The 22,354-nt window shown below is 38.3% G+C and overlaps 3 protein-coding genes across 3 annotated transcripts; 2 read left to right on the top strand and 1 right to left on the bottom strand.

The window, feature by feature from the left end:
* Window positions 1–3,876: 3,876 nt before the first annotated feature.
* Window positions 3,877–5,548, top strand: LOC120352257 (high mobility group nucleosome-binding domain-containing protein 5-like). The gene is made up of 3 exons (XM_039432028.1): window positions 3,877–3,952; window positions 4,012–4,632; window positions 4,699–5,548. The coding sequence occupies exons 1-3, from the start codon at window positions 3,877–3,879 to the stop codon at window positions 5,277–5,279; spliced, it is 1,278 nt and encodes a 425-aa protein (XP_039287962.1). The 3' UTR covers window positions 5,280–5,548.
* Window positions 5,549–12,735: 7,187 nt separating this feature from the next.
* On the bottom strand, window positions 12,736–16,509 carry LOC111054833 (COA8 family protein CBG23705, mitochondrial). Its single transcript, XM_022341942.2, has 3 exons — window positions 16,271–16,509; window positions 15,427–15,654; window positions 12,736–13,051 (listed from the first exon to the last, which is right to left on the bottom strand). Exons 1-3 carry the CDS (start codon window positions 16,307–16,309, stop codon window positions 12,830–12,832), a joined length of 489 nt encoding a protein of 162 aa, XP_022197634.1. The 5' UTR covers window positions 16,310–16,509; the 3' UTR covers window positions 12,736–12,829.
* Window positions 16,510–16,693: 184 nt separating this feature from the next.
* Window positions 16,694–20,438, top strand: LOC120352507 (partner of xrn-2 protein 1-like). Its single transcript, XM_039433393.1, has 2 exons — window positions 16,694–16,968; window positions 20,213–20,438. Exons 1-2 carry the CDS (start codon window positions 16,799–16,801, stop codon window positions 20,364–20,366), a joined length of 324 nt encoding a protein of 107 aa, XP_039289327.1. The 5' UTR covers window positions 16,694–16,798; the 3' UTR covers window positions 20,367–20,438.
* Window positions 20,439–22,354: the final 1,916 nt, after the last annotated feature.

The following is a 22,354-nucleotide window of genomic DNA, read 5'->3' as shown; positions in this document are numbered from 1 at the left end:
AGTAGTAATTTTTCAACTTTATCAAGATGGCTTTGCCTGTAGGCATCACATTAATTATCACTCGGCGTTCAGCTGATGTTTCTAGTGGTCTCAAAGTATTCCTCCACTGAATAGAATGGAGACTCTATTAACCAGTTCTTGATTTTTGTTCTAATAATAATAATAAGCTCCTGTCGTCCAAGTTCTTCACACTGTCAGGTAAGGCGTTGTAAATCCTCAGGGCTAGTATTGGAAAACAATCCTTTCTTCTTACTCAGCCTGCAGAAAGGGATGTCTATTTTCGCTTTTCCTCTGGTGTTGTAGGAGTGTCTGTCTTCTCATCTTGTGAGCAAGTGGAAATTATCCCTTGCGTGCAACAGGGAGAGCCAGATCTATTGATTATATACCGTGAGTATTCTCAGCTTGATAAAGAAGGGTCGGCCTTGGTCCAAGTAGCCCGCCTAATCCAGGATCCTTAGAGCTTTCTTCTGCTGGAGCAGTACATCTTTACAGCCTGGAGCATGTCCAAAAACTGAAGTCCATAGTTGATATGGCTATGCAAAATAGCGAAATACACCTCCACCAGATGCCAGAACCACCAGATTTTACTCTAATATTGGCGTATGAAGGAGGCTCCTTCTCCCTTTTATATTATCCTTGAAATGCAAAATTTCCAAAAACCTTGTTTATACGTCGACGCGCAATTTAAAAAGGAACATACCTGTCAAATTTCATGAAAATCTATTACCGCTTTCGCCGTAAATGCGCAACATATAAACACTTAAACATTAAATGCCAAACCGTCGTCTTGAATCTTAGACCTCACTTCGCTCGGTCAGTTATAGGTTGCATTTATTATGCTCGTAGCATATAGTTTTCCTCCTAACAATACATAAAACATAAGATTCAGAATGCAATTTCAGTGGCTGCACTCTAGTAAGCAAGCCGCGGAATCGAGCATTGGATCCTAGATTCAGACCTATTGATCAAGGAGGTCAAGACGAGTTAGAACAACATTGATGTCAATTTTGAAGGATTGGCTAAATAATAAACAAAGTAGAACGTTAAAATTTTCATCTCATTTTTTTTTGTTGCCATAACTGTTACTTCAAAAATCAAGTCTTATGTAAATTTGATGAGGAATCCAATGAACCGGAATCAATTCTGTAATTTTAATAGTTATTGAGATCTTATAACACTGTTCAACAGGGAACCGTTCTCGAAAGTCACAAATTACATAGTCACCTATGAATTTCTACAGGTGACTGGATTCATTAGTGAGACTTGCCACAGGTATCTTTTATGAAAATTTAATGTAGTCTATATTTTTTTCAGTTCGAAGTAGCCTCATAAATTATCTTCTGGTGGATGAATAATCTGCAAAATGTCGGGTGATTCTACGTTTGGCATTTCCAATACAGAAGCTGCACTGTCCTCATCGAATGGTTCAGGTAAACTAAATCACTTTCAATCATCTAACTGAAATGTGGGTTTAAACTCTGTATATTTCATAATTTAGTAGCCTATACTTGCCTTCCATATTTACATATTGTATAATATGTAGTAAGGGAACGCGCCAACTATTCTCCCCGACAGTAAATCTCCTTTAAAAACCACATTCGAGGGGATTTACTGACGGCGTCAACTGAGCTCCTGAGAGAGGAGCTCTACTGACGGGGAGACTAGTTGTCGTCAGCGTTCGAGGAGCTTAGTTGTCGTCTACGGTCCCGACAACTAGTCCCCTCTGAACCAGTAGGGGATTTACTGTCGGGGAGACTAGTTGACGCTAGCCTACAAGGAGCTTGGTTGTCGGGGAGACAGGTTGACGGTGACCCGTCTCCCCGACAACTAGTCCCTCGCTATTTTGATCACAGGCGTCAGTACATCCCCTGGTAAAATATACCATTGCCGAAAACTAGTCTCCCCGACAGTAAATCCCCTACTAGAACGAAGGAGCCTAGTTGTTGGCGACAACTAAGCTCCTCACACGCTCAGGACAACTAGTCTCCCCGACAGTAAATCCCCTGCTGGATAGGCCTATGAGGGGTCTCGTTGTCGTGATCGTACCCGACTTCTGAATTATACTGACTTTATACTGACTTCTATAAAAGATAATTCCGGTATATCTGAGATATAATTTTCTCAATTAAAGAAGAATCCATAGTTTTTAAAGATTCAATAATATTTTTTTATAATTATATTCCCTCATTGTTATCAAACGATTTGGCCACGTTGCAGAGCAAGAAAAGGATAGCACTATTTGCTTTGTCGAATGATAGACACGGGTAGCAACACCAATAGCATCTTTGATTACTGTATATTCTTGACAATATACTTGTATATCAGAATACAACAAAAAGGAAATTGACAACTTTGTGCTACACGTCAGCAAAAAAAAACTTGTACGCCGACGTGGAGTTTAAATATATCTTATTCACTTGTACATTAATATAATATATAAAATATTATAATATAGGCTTACAATAATTAACATTCAACCAACTCAATATGCATTCTAAGAAATAAAAATAATTAAAGATATACATAAAGCTGAATTTTAAATTCAAAACATCAATCAATATCAAACCAAATCATTAATTGAATAAAAATAATTTTCTTTCACCCAGGTATGGAGTTCTTTTACTTTAGGCTTCTTTATCAATTATTATGAGCTTATTTCTCAATATGAAATACTCTACGGGATAGGTTGCTGTCAACTCTTTCAATTATGATCAAGTTTGAGCGACTTGTCTAGTACTCTTTGAAATTTTGCATATTTTTTATTTGAGCACATGTTTCCATAGTCTTTGAAAAAACAATTGTCTTATAGTGAGCAGATTGGAATTTGAAACAATGTGACACTTGGGAAATCTTTTGGATACTTCATTATTGTTTTGATAACTAACTTTTGTAGAACAAATAAAGGTTTTAAAGTTGAATCAAAAGTTCCTCCCCATATAGAATTAACATTCTGAAATTCTGACTAAGGATTGGAATAAAGCAAAATAAATAAATTTTAGTAACTTTAGACTCATATTCTATTAGAATTATTTTTTCCTCCACCTACTGTCAAAAGTACTTACTTTACTCCCTGAAACATGATACTAAAGGTCACTTTTTCGCTATCGGTACTAAAAACAGCAAACTCCATAGGGAGTAAAAGTGACTCCATTTAAATAACGAAGGGAAGCATCTCTATTTTAAAAAGTACATTTGGATAGATCAGAAGGTCTAAGCTCAGATGAGGAAGCATATGAGTAGTCATTAAACCAACTAAATTCAATACCTCAACCAGACATTTGATCGATATATAAAATTTATGTTTGTATGCTGAAATTATTATTACAAACTTCATTCACTATACTAAAAATGTATATATTTTTTTCTTATTCCATGTTATTCAAAATATCAGCCAACGATATTACTCATTAACTAATAAAATTTGAAACGGGAACTCATCATAGCTGTAGTTTTGGCTGTCATTGTTGTTACAACTTAGCCGACAGATAGTGCTGTCGGAGGAGAACTGTGATACAAGCCAGCTGTTCTGTTTACTTTTTTGATTATGTTGTAAAACATGTTTGGTCACATACGTTTTGAAAATTATTTTATTAGCAGTTTTATAAAAATGTAGGTGGAGGAAAAATGTTGTGTATATCACGAGTGGAAAATGTTTTTCTCCCTCAGGAAAATTGTTGCCCTCGGCTTCGCCTCGGGCTTCAAACTTTCCCTCAGGGAAAAAAAAACAGCACTTTTCACTCTAGATATACAAATAACTATTATTCAACTGTAATTAAATATTCATCCTAGTTTTATCTTCAGACCTTACTTAATTACATGATAAATTACTCTTCTTTGGGTGAGAATAATCAATCCATTTTGCCACATTTAAAGTGAATGCATCACATTCTAGATGAAGCGGACGGAAGCGTTGACGATCTGTCGCAGAAGAAGACCAATTCACAATCAGACTGTCGGCGGCCGAGGTAGCGAAATGGAGAGGGATAATGAAAACGGGTGAATAATCTGTAGCGACCTTGTGGGACAGTAGTTTGGACCAGTCTGTGCCCGAATGGACGGGCAACAGTCGCGCGTCAAGATGGCGGCAAACGAGGAACCAAGATGGCGGCGGTGCGGCGAGGTCGAGCGAGCACTTCAACGTGCCCGAGAACGATTCGATGGCCGTTGAAGAGGAAATACGCAGTCGTCGACGACCGTTCTCGAACGGCCCACGACGGAAATCGTCGGCTGCCGACGTGGCCGCTGCGTATAACGACAACACAACGGACGACGAAAACGTGTATAAGAAACCGCTCCCGTTCGCCCAACGTCGGAAGAAACCATCCGTTCCCGATCCGAACGCTTTCAACGAAACGCACAGTTCCGTAGAGGAGGAGAGACCAGTGAGGCGAACTAGAAGAGGCTTTTCAAAACGACCCAAGTCGATTCCCAATCCGGAGTTCTTCGATTCGGCTACCATGGATGAGTCGGTGGTGGTCGAGGCAAAACCTAAGAGGTTCACGAGATCTGCCAGGCAGGTGACAGAGGCTAATATGAAGGCGTTTGAGGTATCCGATGATGAAGAGGAAGATGTTGGAGGAGAAGAGAGAGAAAAAGAAACTAGAGGGGGAGAAGATGAGAGAGAAAAAGAAACTAGAGGGGGAGAAGATGAGAGAGAAAAAGAAACTAGAGGGGGAGAAGATGAGAGAGAAAAAGAAACTAGAGGGGGAGAAGATGATAAGGAAGGCAATAGAGCAACAGAAACTAGAGGAGGAGGAGAAGAAGATAGAGAAGGAAAAGGGACCACAGAAGAAAACAAAGAAAAGGAAAACTCAGAACTAGAAGAAGGGAGTGAATTGGAAGAGGAAGGTAGGGTTGATAAAGCAGGAGAGGAAACGAGAAACTCGATGGATGAGTCGGATGAATCTGAGGCAGAAGAAGGAGGGGGCAATAAGAGTGTGTCGCTAGTGATCCAATCTGAGGGGGAAGTTGGGGGAGAGGATTCCCTAGATGAAGACGTTGACGAGGAGGATAAAGGAGAGGAGAAACAGGTGGTGGGACGTGCAAAATCAGGGGTGAAAGGAGATCAGAATAAACTTCAACAAAAAAATCTTGAGGTTGGTGGAGGTAGCTCCAACGAACAATCCAGTCTGCTTTTGGAATACCACTTGTCTACCGAAAACCAGAGTGTGGGCCACAATAAAAGCTCGGCGTCTTTGAAGAGCAGTGCTAGTAGGACCATGGATATAACATTGGCATCCCGGCGTAGCAGAAGTAGGCGATTACACAGCAGCGTTTAGAGATGTATAAAACTGGTGAAGGTGAACCGAATCTGGGGAAGATTTTGGACGGTGTAGATGTGATGAATATGTCGGCGAAAAATTTGTTGGAACCGATTGAAGGTGAAACGTTGAAAATATCGCCTCTGAAGGAGGTAGCTGTGTCAGTTAAGAACGACCGGTCCTTGAGAAGTCGTAATAACAGTGCTGGTCGGAAAAGAATAACATATCTTTGAGGAGTCGTGATGATAGTTGTTTCAGATAGGAAAAGTAGGTCTTGAGGAGGGGAATAAATCTAATAGTGGGTTTCAAATGATATTAACAAATCTTTGAGAAGTGGGAATAAATCTAATAGTGGTGTTTCAAATGATATTAACAAATCTTTGAGAAGTGGGAATAAACCGGTGATAGAAAAAGAACTGAATAGTTCTGGGAAGTCAGATAAAAAACGTAGTTCTGTAGCCAAAGAGCTGTTCAGCGATAGTAGCTCTTGGAAAGATACGTCTGGAAATTATTTAGACGATTCTCAGAATCTGTTGGATGTCTCGGTACAACCTTTGGGCCAACAAGAAGAGGATGAGGAAGTTGATAGGAGTGAGAGAGATGTGGGAGCCAATAGGAGTAGCGCTGACAGTCAAACAGAGAGGAACGTGGATGAAGAACTGAAGAATGGAGATGGGGATCTGATGAATATGTCGTTGGCGAGTTTGAGAGATAGGATGCGTGGAGAGGCTGATAAAAGTAGGGTTGAAGATAATGGTTCAAAAGAGAATGGACGAAGAGGGGAGGATGTCAATGTGTCTCAGGTTGAGGGTTTAAAAGAAAGTTCCAAGGGTGGTGATGATATTGTGAATGATACACAGAGAGGAGAACGGTGGAGAGGTAAGAGGGGGAGAGATGACAACAAAAGTGTGACTCCTGAAGAACAGAATGAAAATAGGGGTGATGTGTCCATGGATATCAATGATTCTCAGAGAGATGAAGGGGGAGTTGGTAACAGGAGTTTACGAAATAGGAGAGGGAGAAGAGATGCTAACAAGAGTGTAACTGAAAAAGACAGTGAAAAAGAGAATGTGGAAAATGGTGATGTTTCTAGGAGAGGAAGAGGAGACGTTAACAAAAGTGTAGCTGAAAAAGACAGTGAAAAAGAGAATGTGGAAAATGGTGATGTTTCTAGGAGAAGAAGAGGAGACGCTAACAAAAGCGTAGCTGAAAAAGACAGTACAAAAGAGAATGTGAAAAGTGATGATGCTTCTATGGAAGTTGATAACGATAATTCTAAACTGGATGAAGTGGATGGGGTTAACAGAGGTTTGAGAGACAGGTCGGCCGCTAAAAGACTGCTTAACACATCTGTAAATGAGGAACAGACTTTGAAACAACGCGGGAAGAGTGCTATCGATAGAGAAGGCTCGAAAGAGAATGGTGGAGATGTCCCCAATACTTCTCTGAGAGAATCAAGTGGTAGAAGTTTGAGGAATAGATCAACAACCAAAGGGAAATCGAACGAAAGTTTGAATAAGGATCAAAGTCTTGATGACTCAATGAACTTTTCGGTTCATGATTCTCTGGGTTTTGTTACTAATGCAAAAAAGCGTGCCAGTCCGAATGTTTCTAAAGGAGATTTGTCGATTCAGGATGATACTGACTCGCCGATAGGAGTAAGCAGTAGGAGCTTGAGGGATAGATCGAGAAATAGTAATGATAAAGTTTCTCAAGGAAGTGCTGATTCAGATGATGTTAGAAGAATGGAGAGGTCTTCGAACGGAGTAAGAACGTACACTAGTGAGGAGATTGTCGGTTTCAATCAAGTTACTGAGGAGAACTCGCTAATGTACAACAGTTTGGATTCAATCCGCGTTGATCCCTTACAACTTCCTCAAACTGACGTCAACGCGTCAGCGATAGTCAACAACTCGTTGAATTCCACTAGAGCAGATCAGAACTCATCTAACCGAGGTTTAGACGAAATAATGCCGGCACCCAGGTCGCTACCGGCGCGTAAACGGCGTTAGTGGCCCCAACCGGCGGTACACCGTCGTTTTCATTGGCCGCTCAGAAAAAGAAGAAGAAAACGCGGAGGAGGAGAAAGTGACTCGATTGCTGCTTTGGTGGAGAGAGAGAAGGAGAACGATCAGGTGGCAGTGAACAGAAATCGCGAGGTTGTAGCCGCCAAAGTCAACTACAAGTGTCCCAAACTGAAGAAACCCGAGGTGTGGGTGACTCCACGTCTCTACAAATGGTTGATTGAGAAGCTAGAACCCCGTTACAAGCTGCGGTCCCGTTTGAGAGCGGAGGAATTTGTGGATCTTTTGTGTTCTACAGGTGAAAACGGTCATCAAAAAAAAGAAAACTACGAGAAGGAGGTTGAGGACCTGAAGTATGAGATGGCGCGACTGAATATGGTGGAGAACTTGCACGAGTTTTTCATATTCATCTACGAGTATTTGCCTTGGCGCTTTCAGGATAAGTCAATACCTTTACCGCAGTCTTTTATTACGGGCAAGGTTGTCACCTACGAAAAAGGTACTCTTTATGATCCGATTTTGTAAAAACGTTCTACAAAAAATGTCATTTTCATGAATCGTATATTATAGACTACTTATATTATGTTTCACGTTATTCATGAATTTATTTGAAAGAAAGTATTTGCGAAAATTGTCAGTCAAATTTCTGGTACAAAATAATGATGAATTTCAAATGTATGATCAGATTTTAGAGGATTCTCAGATTGTATTTTGAAATAGAATAATAGGATCACAGAATGTAAAATAGATTGAATCCAAAATAAGAATTTGCTAAAATTAGTGCAACCTGATTCTGAGTTATGTTGATAAATAATAACTGATTTGGAAGTACATGGTCTTTCTAAATGATGGACCCATTTTCAAAAATTGGTATTTATTAAAATAAAAATGCAAAATGGACAACCTTTATACCAATGGAAAGAGAAGTTTCAAAGTTTTTTTTTAATACTTACAAGTGTTGAATGTGGTCTCCGGCTGCTGCACGGCAACATCTACGCGGTAGCCAAACTCGTCCCACACGCGAGAAAGCGTACCTATCTGGTGTTATTGAGTGCACGGCAGCAGTGATACGGTTCCGCAGATCGTGCAGCAGCCGGAGACCACATTGAACACTTGTAAGGTATTAAAAAAAACTTTGAAGCTTTCTCTTTCCATCGGTATAAAGGTTGTCCATTTTGCATTTTTACTTTAATAAATACCAATTTTTGAAAATGGGTCCATCATTTAGAAAGACCTTGTAAAATCATAGGATCAGAGATTGTAAAATACGGTACATTGAATTTAAAATCAGAATTTAGTAAAACTAGTGGCATCTGATTTTGTAAAGATCATTGGGAGAAAAAATGTTGGAAAGAACACAATATTTTAGCATTCTATGTTTATAAAATATTGAAAATTTATAGATTACATATAGAATTCCAACATACTTTATGCTCTATGATGTTACAAGTGGTCTCCAGTTTTAGTGGATTTACCACTATTTATAGGCGTGCTTAGAGGATTTTGTATTTCTCGTTCATATGCTTATGATTTTCTGTAGTGTTACTTCAAAAATACTCAAATTGTTTCTCAAAGTAAAGTATGGAAACTATAATCGTATTTTATTACTTTTCTCGTAGAATACTGAGAGTGCTTTTCTATTTAGCTTTTATACTAATCTACCGTATTCAGACATGTACAAAATTCTAATTTTATATATTTCTCATTGAATATATCAAGCTGACTTGAATTTATTTGCCAAAAACAAAATACAAAAAAATAAATTTAAGTATATGCTACTGCACTTAAACCAAGATACATACATTTATTTAATTAGATATAATAACGAAATGATATCCTTATTCATGATATTATAAATAATAGTTATAAAATGAAGATTCAATTTATGTTCACATGCATAAGTACAGTAGGTGAGGCAAAAACACCGGCAAAAGGAAGATTCCTTGTGCGCCAGTGTGAGTCGTAAATCAGTTTAATCAGGGATGTAATATATAAACTTGAATTTAGCGTATGAAGTGTTCGAAAATGTAATTTATAATATGAAATTGATTATTATTTAAAAGTCAACGATTGGAAATAATTCTAGTTCAGCCATGCCTCTATGGCTTATTAATTTAGAATGTTGTGTTTGTAATTTAGCTTAGAAAATTTGTTAATTATCAACTTTCTCATTAGAACTAGCAACTTTTATAATTATAACTATAATCCTACATATTGTTTCTTTCATATAGGCTATTATTCATTCTTTAATTTTAATGTTGTAACTGTATATTCCTATAAGTTCATTTATGCATGCCTATTAATTTTTAAGGGTTTCTGATCTTTTTTAAGCACCTTTTTCAAATTTTCAAGATTTGTAAATATACAGTATTATTTTCAAATTGTACGGTATTTATCTTATTGAAATAAACCTCTAATTAACCTTCAATATTTATAGAGAGGTTCATATGACTGCCAGCATTCATTATTAATTATGTTAAATATATTCTCATTCAATAAATGCTAATAGTTAGAAATAAATATACCGTAGTAGGAAACTAACATAATAATATTAGTTGTTTCTAATTTTTTTTTTAAATTTTTAGTTTCATTCATAATTTAGACTTTTTGAATATATTATTAAGTTAATGTTCTAGATTTTTATTTTAGACCTATTTTATTCAAAATTTGCTCGTTTATCTGAGTATTGAAGAGCGTGAATGTATTTGAAAAGTGTAACATAACCAACATTTTGATTTGGACAGTATCAAAGTATGAATTAGAAATGGGACAGTTTTGGGCATGAGCCTGTTGTGCCTTTCCTCATGTCAAGTATTTTTACACAATGTGATAAATAAATATTTAGTGTATTTTAGGTTTCTAGATTTATCTATAATTGTGAAATTCACGCTTTAAAGTAAGTGGATTTCGTGGAAGAGCATATCATACTAGTCAAGTTTCGTTTCCACGGCCTTCTGTATCAGATATTTGTGATCAAGTCATCATCCCGGTACATCCATAGAGAAAAAATAGCTTACTAAGATATCCAATGGTGTAGGGCGTTTATGTACCAAAATGTCACTGATTGTTCAAGCCGATTACTGTCGATTATTAGGGCCAAGCCACATGAGGTGTGTTCCGGACAAGACCAGGGAGCTCTCCTATTGGGATGTCGTTCGGGAATCAGAGCTTCCTGCCCTGCCGACCCGTCTGAGAGAATCCTCATGTGGCGTGGCCCTTTCTTTATTGGCAGGCTGAGAGTGTAAGAACGGCACAGTATGAGAGACTATCAGCATCAAATATCTTCACGTAAAAACAACTATCGGATTGAGCAAACAGTGAAATTTGGAACAAACAAAACGCCCTATACCATGAGATTCATTCTTATGCTACCTTTTGTATAATATGGTATATTTTATTTATATCTATCATCTAATATTGATTGTTGATCCTTGTTAATAATGACCAATTCTATTCATATACAGTGTAAGTCATATGTATGGGAACCCTTCAATAAATTGGAGACTGTTGTAGATATAATACTGTAACTTTCAGGATAAGTTATTGGTCAAATACTCTACCTTTTGACGTACAAATGAATTTCAACCCCTCATAAGGGGGTGACTTAGGGGTTGTAACTAAAATATTTTAATGTAAACACCCATTGTGTTGTGCATCATTTTAAAGGCCTTTTTAAACCAAGAACATGGCATCAATAGAAAAGTTCTATGATGCTTGAATCCAAAATGGCGGCTGATTGAAGTTTTAGTTTTTAAAAAATGAGGGGTTGTAACTCAAATTATAAAATGAACGCCCATTGTGTGGTACATCATTTTGAAGGCCTTTTCAAAACAAGATAGAATGATGTCGATAAAAATGTTTTATGATACTTGTATTCAAAACGGCGAGAGATTGAAGTTTTAGTTTTTATTTGAAACTTCGATCATCCGCCATTTTGGATACAAGTATATCATGGAATATTTTTATTGACGTCATTCTTCCTTGTTTTGAAAAGGCATTTAAAATGATGTACCACACAATGGGTGTTTACATTTAAAATATTTGAGTTATAACCACTCATTTCTTTAAAAATTAAAAATTCAATCAGCCGCCATTTTGAATACAAGTATCATAAAACGATTTTATTGGTGCCATGTTTCTTGTTTTAAAAAGGTCTTTAAAATGATGTACCACACAATGGGCGTTTACATTTAAAATAATTGAATTACAACCCCTAAGTCACCCCCTTATGAGGGGTTAAAATTCATTTGGACGTCAAAAGGTAGAGTATTCTACCAAAAACTTATCCTGAAAGTTACAGTATTATATCTACAACAGTCTTTAACTTATTGGAGGGTTTCCATACATATGACTCACTCTGTATATATTTTATAACAGAAACCGTGAAAAAACAATTGGTTTTTACGGGAGTGGCAGATTAGTGTTTAATTCCTTCAATGTGTACACTCTCATAAGAACTAATGGTTTTCCTAAAGCCGTGTCCACAATGAACAAATGTTCGACAAACATGTTTGTTGAAGAGCTCAGGGACAAACATTTTAAAAAGTTTGGACAATCATTGTTTTTCAAACAAAAAATTACTGTTTTTCCAAACATTTTCAGGGTTGACAGCTGTAAAACATAAAACCTGTTCTTCCCACTTACACGCGTTCTCACTGGCCACGGGCAAACATTGTTTGTCAAACATAATAAAATTTGCCCAAACTTTTTTGTCGAACATTTGTTCAGTGTGGATACGGCTTAACCTTCCGGCAGTCGCGCTGTTGTAAAAAGTACAACAGTGTCAGTTTTTTGCTGCACAAAACTATTGAATGGACTAGTGTCAGTGAATGAGTCACCTATGCATTCCAAAACTTTCTCCCCATCACTCCACTGAGTTGCAGTATCAACCGAGCAATGGTTCAGTCTTTAGGTGCCATTAAGTCGCGACAGTGCATAAGTCGCACTGTGCAAAAGATAGGGAAAGACTGTATACGGGAATGTAAACGAACCAATAACACAGAATTGATGGCTTTGCTTGGTGTACCTTATTGGGTTAAGAAATGGTAATCAATCAAATGTTCTTAGGCGTAAAATAATCCAAGAAGATGGAAAAAGTAATTATTATACAATTAATTAATATGTTTTGACAGTAAACAGAGTACATAACACTTGATGTTGTACAAAATACAACACACGACTGCTCGTGTGATTGAGTAGGGCGCGACTACCGGAAGGTTAAGAGCTTCACAAATGTGTACTTGGCTAAGGTCGAAACATATTGGAGCTGCGAAGGTAGGGTAGAAAGTAGAAGGAATCGGAGACTTTCAGATAGATGCATTACTTTTCAACACTCAGCTACCTTCGCCACTTCACATGCTTTGCCATACAGTATTTGAACTCGTTTGAAAATACCACCCTTACAGACGTTACTACTATAGAAATAAAGGTATCTGAATTACAAAACTCTATCACCAACAATATTTACATAATTTATTTACACAAAAATAATATACATTTTCTGACTAGAGATTAAAATCGAGATGGTATCTAACAAGAAGTGGGTCACGAGTTCTTTTGAAAGAACGCCATCTTCAAACGATGCAGTTTCACTCTGAGGGCTAGCACTACAAGCCCTGCATTCTTCTTGTACCATTCGTAGTTGTAATGCAAGTGAATTTTCCAGTGCTCGTCCAGAAATCTCTTGTAGAAAACTGATAACTTGTCTGGGGACATGGGCTCGTTGTCAAAGTCCTTTTTATGAGTTGCCAGGAATTTTTTCCGTTCCTGAAAATAGAACAAAAAAGGTTAGCGAAATGAGTTTTGAAGTGACCAACATGAATTTACAAAATTATAGCCTATTAGTTCAAATATTTATAAAAGAAGTCTATGGTAGAACCATAGAGAAAGAATAGCATAAACTATTAAGGACTCGCCACACCAAGCTCGCCAGTACCGCCGAGGTAGTACCGCTGGTGGTAGTTTTCTCGGCTGAGCACGCCACACCGAAAAACGTCCGCTAGCGGTAGTCTCCGAGTAGTGAGTCTAGTAGTGGGGGGAGGGCGTGACTACAGCACTCAGCACTGCGCTACCTCTTCGAATCGCCTGCCATGTATTCAGGTTGAGCTCGCTTTGTCCGCCGTACTACCTCTCAGCGAACTTTTGTTGAATCGCCTAGCAGGCGGTCGTAGGTGGTAGTGCGCCGTACTACCGCCGCGGTAGCGAACTCGGTGTGGCGCGCTCAACCTGAATACATGGCTAGCGATTTTTAAAACTTCGCTACCGCCGCGGTAGCGAGCTTGGTGTGGCATGCCCTTTATGGTATCTTTTCTCTATGGTTGAGAATCTGTTCTACCCTTTTTATGAGTAATAGCATAAGCTATTAAGCTATCTTTTCTCTATGGTAGAACTGTGACCGGCACAGTAAAATATAAAATTATGAATTTTTATATCATTATCAAATAATAATACACGCTATCAAAGTCTATCAATAATAGTCCTACCATAGCGAATAAAAGTGGAGAAGGTAACATTTAAGCCTAGTTTATACGATGCCAATTGGCGAGACAGTTGTCTATGGACAATTGTCATTACGTGGTTACGGATTGTCAGAGGCCAGGCCAGTTAAACGAGAAGATGTTTATACGCGGCCAACTATTGGCACGTCAGTTGACAGCTAAACATGTCCGAGTTCTCGTCATCTGTTGTGACTGAACTGGCAAAAACAAGACAGTGCCACTGACTGGCCTACACCGTTCACACGGCGACAACTGAGATTCCGAGAGGTGGGGGGACTCGCTGGGCCCAATTGACTGTCCATAGTCTACTCCCGGAGACAGTTCAATTGTCGGGACAATTGGCCTGAAGTGTTTATACGAAGACAATAATTTCATGCGGACAATTGTCTTTCCAATTGGCATCGTATAAACTAGGCTTTAAGCTAGTTCCCACATATTAGTGACAGTGAACCGGCACGGTCAAAATAAAATTTCCATAAGTTGTGATGAGCAGCACTTGCTGGATAGATTGCGTCATTAGGTCAAACTTTAAAACACAAGATCAAGATGGGTGGCAGTTAAAGTGAACTTAAAAAACTCTGTATTGCCTCCTCATTCATTGAGTAAAGCGGCAGGTTCACAAGCTTTGCCCGAAGCACCCTCTCAAATATCTTCACTCCCTGCGCACGGAGACTCACTGACATCCTGTTGAATATTCATTTTTTATGGGAATATTATCCTCACCTCCAAACGATCACCTGCTATGCGCATAAACCGAGAGTTGTATTTTGATTTGCGTGTATTGAGTTTGATGACACCATCGATCCCACAAGTGTTAGTAATGGATGGAGCAGAAGGCATTAAATATATAATAGGCCTACTACCCAACGGCACTGTCAATTCTGTAGGCAAGTTTGCAGTGGAATCTCCCACAGACTGTCCAGTCATCCCATACTTGGATACTGATGCAGTTCTGGCGGTACATGGGCCAGTCAAGACCCTGATGTATCCTCTAACTTGTCTACAGGCCTAGAAAAATACTCGTGGTCCCCAATTGTATACGTCTCCAAAGTAGGCGCTAGCACGTCTACCAATTACCAGATAGTTTCGGAAATGTAAGCAGAGAAGAGTAGGGTAGAGTGAGGGGGTGTTTTCGACAAACTATGATGCTACTTCCAGAGACGGAGGCGTTACCCATGGATCCCACAGTTTGGGGTATTTTACATTCCTGCTATTTCCAGATACGCGAGTACCCTGATGCCCTCAGTCTGAACTCCCTTTGGAAAACCCCAAAACCCCCCTAGAGGCTTCACTGTGCCCAGCTACTCCAAGTAGGTTCTAAACTCAGTGGGTACGCAACACGCCCAAGACTAACTCAGTATATTCAGTTCATGACCGGCAGTCGCCAGACAGACTTCATCAGAGCTTAAAGACTGTAGGTCCATTCTTTGATGTGTATTTTTGTTCTTGACCTGTCTTATGACAGTTTTTTATGTTCTTGACTTGTTCACTTGCGGCCATACTTATGACCACGCCATGAACAGAAACTCATTATTATTATTATTTCTCATCCCATTGTATACACACACCCGTGTGAGACTCTATGTAAGCATTACCCTCAGCAAAAGAAACCAATTCGATTTTCAGTAGAATATTGATACTTACCGCTATGAAATGTGTATTGTGAGCTATCCAGAATTTCTCGTTCCATTTTTGTACCTCCTCTCGTTGTATTCGATACTGGCGCTCCACGTCGTTCTCATTTTTCGGGATATAGAACTTTACTGCTCTCAGATTGGATATTGGATGTGGCTGACCAATAAGATCATTTGTTGGATTGGCGGTTTCCCCCTTGTTCGATGTAGACGATGACGATACATGGCGTAAGTTAACCTAAAAAGGAAATAAAATATTTTATTTCAATAAACCTAGGATAGATGAATGAGGTAAGGTGTAAGTGATACATTTATAACTGAATTATAGTGAGTTGAGAAAATCAATTATCAGTTTGCCAAGTGCATATGTAGGCTATATTGAAATCTATTCCATTTTTCAGAAATGATAACTTTATGTTTAGTAATTTATTATATTCAGTCCATGACCGGCAGTCGCTAGACAGACAGACTTCCTCAAAATATAAAACAATAACTACATATGGCTGCAGATTGGTCGTTTCATTGAGATTGGTGTTGTGACTAAGACCTTGTAAACAAAGTCTGCATCCAACGTATTTAATTGTACAGCACAGTTAAATTTAAACATAGAGACAAATGGAAAATGTATTGAATAAAAGATTGAATATAAATGATTGCATTCAGATTTAAGAAGGCGTTTTTAATGAATGTCATGGGTTCATGAATTTCGGTAGAGAATGAGCTACGGTGAAACACATTTTTGTCAAATTATATTAACAATATTATCATTTTATAGATTTTGAGATAAACTGAATATATTATGAATTTACTAGAATAAGAAGAATTCAAGAGATTATTTGATTGAAGTTACTTACCAATTGGCGAAGAATGCGTCGTTCCATGCACTTTGACATAAGTGGTGTTCATCAGAACAAAAAAGAATAATAAAATGATATTTTTACTGGTTCAGTGGGTATTTTAAAATAATTTTTGAACAATGTAAAATTATAAATATAATTATAAAACGTTAAAAAGTAGCAATTTGTGTATTATTATTCCACTATGTTTTTAAGGTTAGAGATCATTTTGTTAGGAAAGGGCCTTGGGACAAAGTCAGCTGAGCAGATTGATTTATCGATTCGCTCATATTTTTGTTTTAATTCGTTAAAAATAATAATTAAAAGGAAAAAACTATAAGTGAAAAATCCATTCGAAATTAATAATTTTCGCAGAAATATATATATGGACAATTGGTATTGTCATTGTTCTTATGAAATTATTAGGAAGGCAGTGTATTGTTTGATGTTTGTGCTGAAAGAGAAACTAACCTATAATTTATTCTGCTTTTGAAATAGCAGTCTATTGTAGTATTTTTGTGAACCTTTTCTAAATTTAAATTAAAAATGTCTTTTGATACTAATTGGGATGTTGAAAAATATAAATCTGAATTTGATGCAGAAGATCATTGGAACCTTAGGAAGTCGTTTCTGCTTGCACATAAGGACAAGTATCCTGAAGAAAAGCTGATATGTTTGGCTCAAGTCTTTTACAATGTAGAATTTCTAGGATGCAAGTAAGTTTTTAGTAAATATTTTTCTTATTACTATTAGATCCCAAATCACACCCATCAATTATGGGTCTATATTAATATTATTTATAATAGAATAATAATTATAATAATTTCAATTTTCCAGTTATTTCTAAAATTAATTTGAGTAAGGACAATTCAATTTAACTTTTTATCTTATCACCTTATGCATCACAAATGTGGTTTACTTAAGCTTCAACTTTAAAGCATAATAGACGAGACGGATTCTATGATTGTTGGCCCAATAACGTCCAACCTTGGCTGCCTTTGGCCTTGATTGACCACTGGTCACATTGCGGGCTAAGCCAAATTGAAAAGATATTAATTTTAACATAAAGAGGGAAAACCGATTTCTCCTTTCACAGTTTGTAGCATGAACAGAGTAGTGGAGAGGAGTTAGCATGTTGCGCACAATTGGTTGCTGACAAAAAAGTATGGAGACTGCTGTTAGGTACTGGCAGTAATTAGTGAAGGAAAGAACATCGGACCTCTCTGTCTTTGGGAGAGAGCCGTGTAAAATGTAATACCTCTCAGACTATAGGCAATATTATAATTCCGCTTGTTTCAATACTTGAGGTCGTTGCCAAGGACTAGCGTTTCCAGAAGTGTCGGAACTCCTACAAGGTCATTCACGCTGTGGAGGTGCTTGACTCCCAAAAAGAGGTTCCTTGTAAAATCCTATGCTTAGTTCGCCATAAGAGACAATGCTTCCTGTTAATGAACAAAACACTTCGTCCTTATAGTTGAGGCTTTAGGGTCAAACATAGTGAACGGCAAAGGTAGAGAGTAGCTGGAAGTGTTGAAAAGTAATGTATGTTTTGAACATAGTGATGCTGCAAAGTTAGGATGGAAGGTAAAAGGAAACTTGAGACATTCAGATACATGCATTACTCTTCAACATTCTCAGCTTACTTTCTCTCCTAACATTTATACCGCTCCACTACGTTTTGTACCTTAAAGCAGGGAACCCACTATGCCGTCACCGTCAGGCACCGTCCAGCACCGACCGTCACCGTCAGTCGCCGTCATTTTTCCGGCGATAACCCACTTGCCCGTCTGGTTAGCTCCGGTTTCTGACGTGCATCAACGTCAAGAAATGCATCAGTTGCGATGGAGTGTTCATCAGACGAGGAGGAATTTCTATTAATAGCCGCAGCATGTGCTGAAGAAGAAGAGATACAGAAATGAAGGAAGCATAGGTACTGTGTGCACGAATCTTCAGAAGAAGAAACGAATATGGTGAATTTCATCATTTGTTTGACGACTTGAAAAAAGACTATGCTAAGTTAGAATATAAATGGAAATAAGGAAACAATAGTAAAAACACTATTTTTAGCACTTTCGCAAGATTTTATTGTCAGACAAATAAGAAGATATTAGTACAAGTAGATTGTCAAACCAACGATAGTTTTGGCTGTTATGTGTATTTTACTTCACTGATAGTTGAATGTCGACTGGAAGAATGATAAAAAAACGGACCGGCTATCCGGCAAGAATGCCCCAAACAGCAATGGTGGCCGATGGTGACTGACGGACACGGTCGTAGCCGGTGACGGACGGGTATAGTGGGTTGCCGTTCGTTTAAAACAATGCAAAGCAATGTTGCCGGTACGCAACGGTGACGGTCGGTGCCAGACGGTGACGGCAAAGTGGGTTCCCTGCTTTAAGTAGCTTATGTCAACGTTTTAGAGTAATTATATAAACTGTAACTCGAGGATATGATCAAATTGGATGCATGTATGTGGAAGTGCACGCGTTCTCATGCATGACCTAGCATACAGATGAGAAACAAAATGTGGACAGAGCAATAGGAACACACACACTGAACGGGTGCACTTGCTGGTTGCGTTCAGTGTGAGCAGCTACATGCAAGTCATAACGTGTGGCTCTTTCCAGATTTTTTCTCAGCTCATGCATGATCTGACGTGCACAATATGAACACAGCCACATCTCTTTAATATTCTCAGCGAACTTCTCTCTTACCATTTGCCGCTCCACTATGTTTTGAACCTTAAAGTAGCTTATATCAACGTTTCACAGACACGTACCGGTAGTAATTAAAAAATTATGTTGCTTAAATTGCCAAATGAATGCAATTACCTTTGCTCTAGGTAGAGACAAATAAGAAATTGGAGCTTGTGACTCTCATTTTAACTATTTTTTTTATATTAAAATATTTTCCAGAAATTTTCAATACTTAAATTATGACATAGCAGTCCAATGTTTATGATTGAAAGTTATTTGCTTCTACTCTCGTTTGTGGGGCGCTTTAGGACGCTGAGACCTCTTTTAACAAGGAAAAAGACTTAGTGTTCCTCAAACGTGAATAGAAGCTAATAGCTTTTAATTATAAAAATCTGGTGTGGCGCACTCACACAACTTTTCTTGCCGTTATGAAAATTGATCACCTGACGCTAGTGTTCACGCGCATCTCAAGTCTACTATTCAAAGCTGGTGACGGGACAATAACGCTAAAGACACACGAGGTCTGCTTTCTGTTTAAATTGTATCTGAAGCCTGATAATTGGGAATCTAAAATCAAACTTTGCATAGATGGGGCAGAGCTCCTGAAATTTTTAGAGATATGGGACTTGTGGCAGTTGATAGAGCTTATAAATGACTATTTTAGGTATCAATTTGATCAAAATCGTTGGAGTCGTTTTTGAGAAAATCGCGAAAACCCCTGTTTTTGACATAATTTTTGCCACTTTAACAGCCATCTTGGATGGCATTTGATCGAAATTGTTCGTGTCGGATCCTTATATTGTAAGGACCTTAAGTTCCAAATTTCAAGTCATTGCGTTAATTGGGAGATGAGATATCGTGTACACAGACACACTTACACTCATAAACACACACATACAGACCAATAACCAAAAACCACTTTTTTGGTCTTAGGGGACCTTGAAACATATAGAAATTTAGAAATTGGGGTACCTTAATTTTTTTCGGAAAGCAATAGTTTCCTTTCCTTCGGTAATAGGGCAAGGAAAGTAAAAAATAGACTGATATGTCGTAATTTAAGTATTGAGAAGCGATCATTAACAAGCAGTTCGTAATGGAAAAGAAAATTAAAGAGTATTTTCTAGCAATTGTTTATGTTGATCAGTTTTTGTTTCATTTTCATTACTGATAAGGTGGGTACTAAGGGTACTCAACTATTTCAAATAATTTAGCTCTTCCTACTGCATGAACATAGTCATTAACTTCAACTGATATATTTTTGCAGGTACCCAGACAAAACGATGAAACTCGTCGAAGAGCTTTCGAAAGATATAGCAGCCGAACACCGCGAGGAGAAGAAGTCGAAATTACAGCGGACATTTGTGACTGCATCGGACGCTGCCGGTGCTAGAGTCAAGGGAACCAAACATATTAAGTGAAATTTCCATGTATTTCAAACAATAATTACAGTGCAGTTGAAGTTCCACAAACTAAGATTACATTTAATATAAGATTCAATTTTTATAATTTAAACGGGATAAAATATGTAAGTTGGATCGAGATCAGTCTTAAGCCCGGTCCAGACGCTCAAGTTTAGCTTCAGTCTTTTGCTCCAACAAAAGTCGGAGCATGTAAGTCGTTGCGTCTGGACGGTAAAACGGATGGGTCTTCAAGCTTAAGTCGTCAAACTCAAAATGTATCGGCCGGGAATCTTATCAAACCGTCCGTCTTTTGCCTATCCACCAAAACCTAAATACACACACATACACATACATATACAAAAATCGCGTAAAAATGGAGGTAGAGAAATTGTGATATCAGATTCGGATTCAGCGCCCTCAAATTAAAAAAATGCCTCGCGAGTACTTGAAAATAAGCAAGTTTTTTTTATTGATTGTATAATAACGTCATTTAATCATTTTTTTTCTTTCTTGATTCTCATGATACTCTCAGAATTTGATGTTGATATTATGATTTACCATCATGAATTATAAGATGTACTATATTGTTGATAAGAATACTATCTACAAAATTCAATCCATTTAAAATCACTGTGTCTCGAGATATGACATGTAAACAAGCCATTTAGCGATTACAGTAATATTTTGTCATTATGTTGTTAAATATAGCATTATCCAGTTGAATCAGCGAAAAAATACGAGTACTTGCTCTTCCATAGTTGATGACGAACTGAGCTTGTGAGCACAAAAATAGGAAAACGGACTACATAAGACGGATGCGTGTGGACGCAATTTTACATCCGTCTTTTGCTTGAACCAAACGATCCGTCATTTGGTTGAGCAAAAGACTGATGGTATACTTGAGCATCTGGACCGGGCCTTAAAAATATATTTACGTTACTTGAGATAAGGTCGTTTGCACAGTATAACATTTGAAGTAAGTCGAAACAGTTGGTTGATTCAACTTGAAATCCGTTTCACACTCTGAGTTTATTGATTGATTCTTCATCACAAAGGGGGAGTTCATAATAGTTTTAGACGAAGTGCTCGTAAAAGATGGAACATTCTGAAATACACTGAGATTCGGTTGACACTGTGTAAATGACAGTTGGTATAGTTTTAATTGAAAGAATGAGGGCCATATGGACTATCACGTTTAACGCTAAACCCTGTTTACTTGTAGATATGGTTACATTTATCATAATGTGTTTCATACGGGTTTAAGGAACAGCTGGCATTTCTCCGTTTAAACCGAGTATCTGCATGCGGGCCTTAGACATCGCTGTTGTAAATACCACCATACAGGGTCTGTATAATAAGTAACCGGACTGACCTCAGGAAATTTTTATTGGCAAAATATGTACAATTTTTCTTTAGGAATCTTCAAAGTAGTCCCCATTGGAGTCGATAACACGCTGATACCGGATTTTCAAATCCCTGAACGCTCCCTGGAAGTCGGCAACCTCTATGCTGTCTAGAGCCCTCGTCGTAGCACGTTGAACGTTTTCCAGAGTCCTGAACCGCGTCCCCTTAAGTTGTCTCTTGATCTTGAGGAACAAAAAGATGTCCGTGGTGGTGCCATAAACGGGATGTAAGGAGGATGTTGCAACGTCTCCCTCGACTCTTTGGCCACTGCTTGATGAAGAGCAGGCAGTTGTGCGACAGAGCATTGTCGTGATGGAGGATCCACGAATCGCAATCCCCGGACGGACTTGATGAACCCTTTCACAAAGGGTTTGTGCCACCCGGCCAAACTATAAACGTTTACAGTGAACGGCCAGTACTACAGAGAGGTGCTCCGTTGACTAACCGCCCGGGTTCATCAAGTCCGTCCGGGGATTGCCGATTCGTGGATCCTCCATCACGACAATGCTCCGTCGCACACCCTGCCTGCTCGTCACGAGCAGTTGGCCAAAGAGTCGAGGGAGACGTTGCCACATCCTCCTTACATCCCGTTTATGGCACCA

This window comes from Nilaparvata lugens, chromosome 7 (genome assembly GCF_014356525.2).
Source record: "Nilaparvata lugens isolate BPH chromosome 7, ASM1435652v1, whole genome shotgun sequence".
Classification (NCBI taxonomy): domain Eukaryota; kingdom Metazoa; phylum Arthropoda; class Insecta; order Hemiptera; family Delphacidae; genus Nilaparvata; species Nilaparvata lugens.
The sequence above is the reverse complement of the archived record's forward strand: the minus strand, read 5'-3'. Positions and strand labels throughout refer to the sequence as shown.

Coding starts and splice junctions, on each gene's coding strand:
- LOC120352257 (XM_039432028.1), top strand. CDS start 3,877: ATGCATCACATTCTAGATGAAGCGGACGGAAGCGTTGACGATCTGTCG. Junction 3,953..4,011: donor GACCAATTCACAATCAGACT/GTCGGCGGCCGA, acceptor AATAATCTGTAG/CGACCTTGTGGGACAGTAGT. Junction 4,633..4,698: donor AGATGAGAGAGAAAAAGAAA/CTAGAGGGGGAG, acceptor GAGAAAAAGAAA/CTAGAGGGGGAGAAGATGAT.
- LOC111054833 (XM_022341942.2), bottom strand. CDS start 16,309: ATGTCAAAGTGCATGGAACGACGCATTCTTCGCCAATTG. Junction 15,655..16,270: donor GACGCATTCTTCGCCAATTG/GTAAGTAACTTC, acceptor TTTCCTTTTTAG/GTTAACTTACGCCATGTATC. Junction 13,052..15,426: donor ACAATACACATTTCATAGCG/GTAAGTATCAAT, acceptor TTCTATTTTCAG/GAACGGAAAAAATTCCTGGC.
- LOC120352507 (XM_039433393.1), top strand. CDS start 16,799: ATGTCTTTTGATACTAATTGGGATGTTGAAAAATATAAATCTGAATTT. Junction 16,969..20,212: donor GTAGAATTTCTAGGATGCAA/GTAAGTTTTTAG, acceptor ATATTTTTGCAG/GTACCCAGACAAAACGATGA.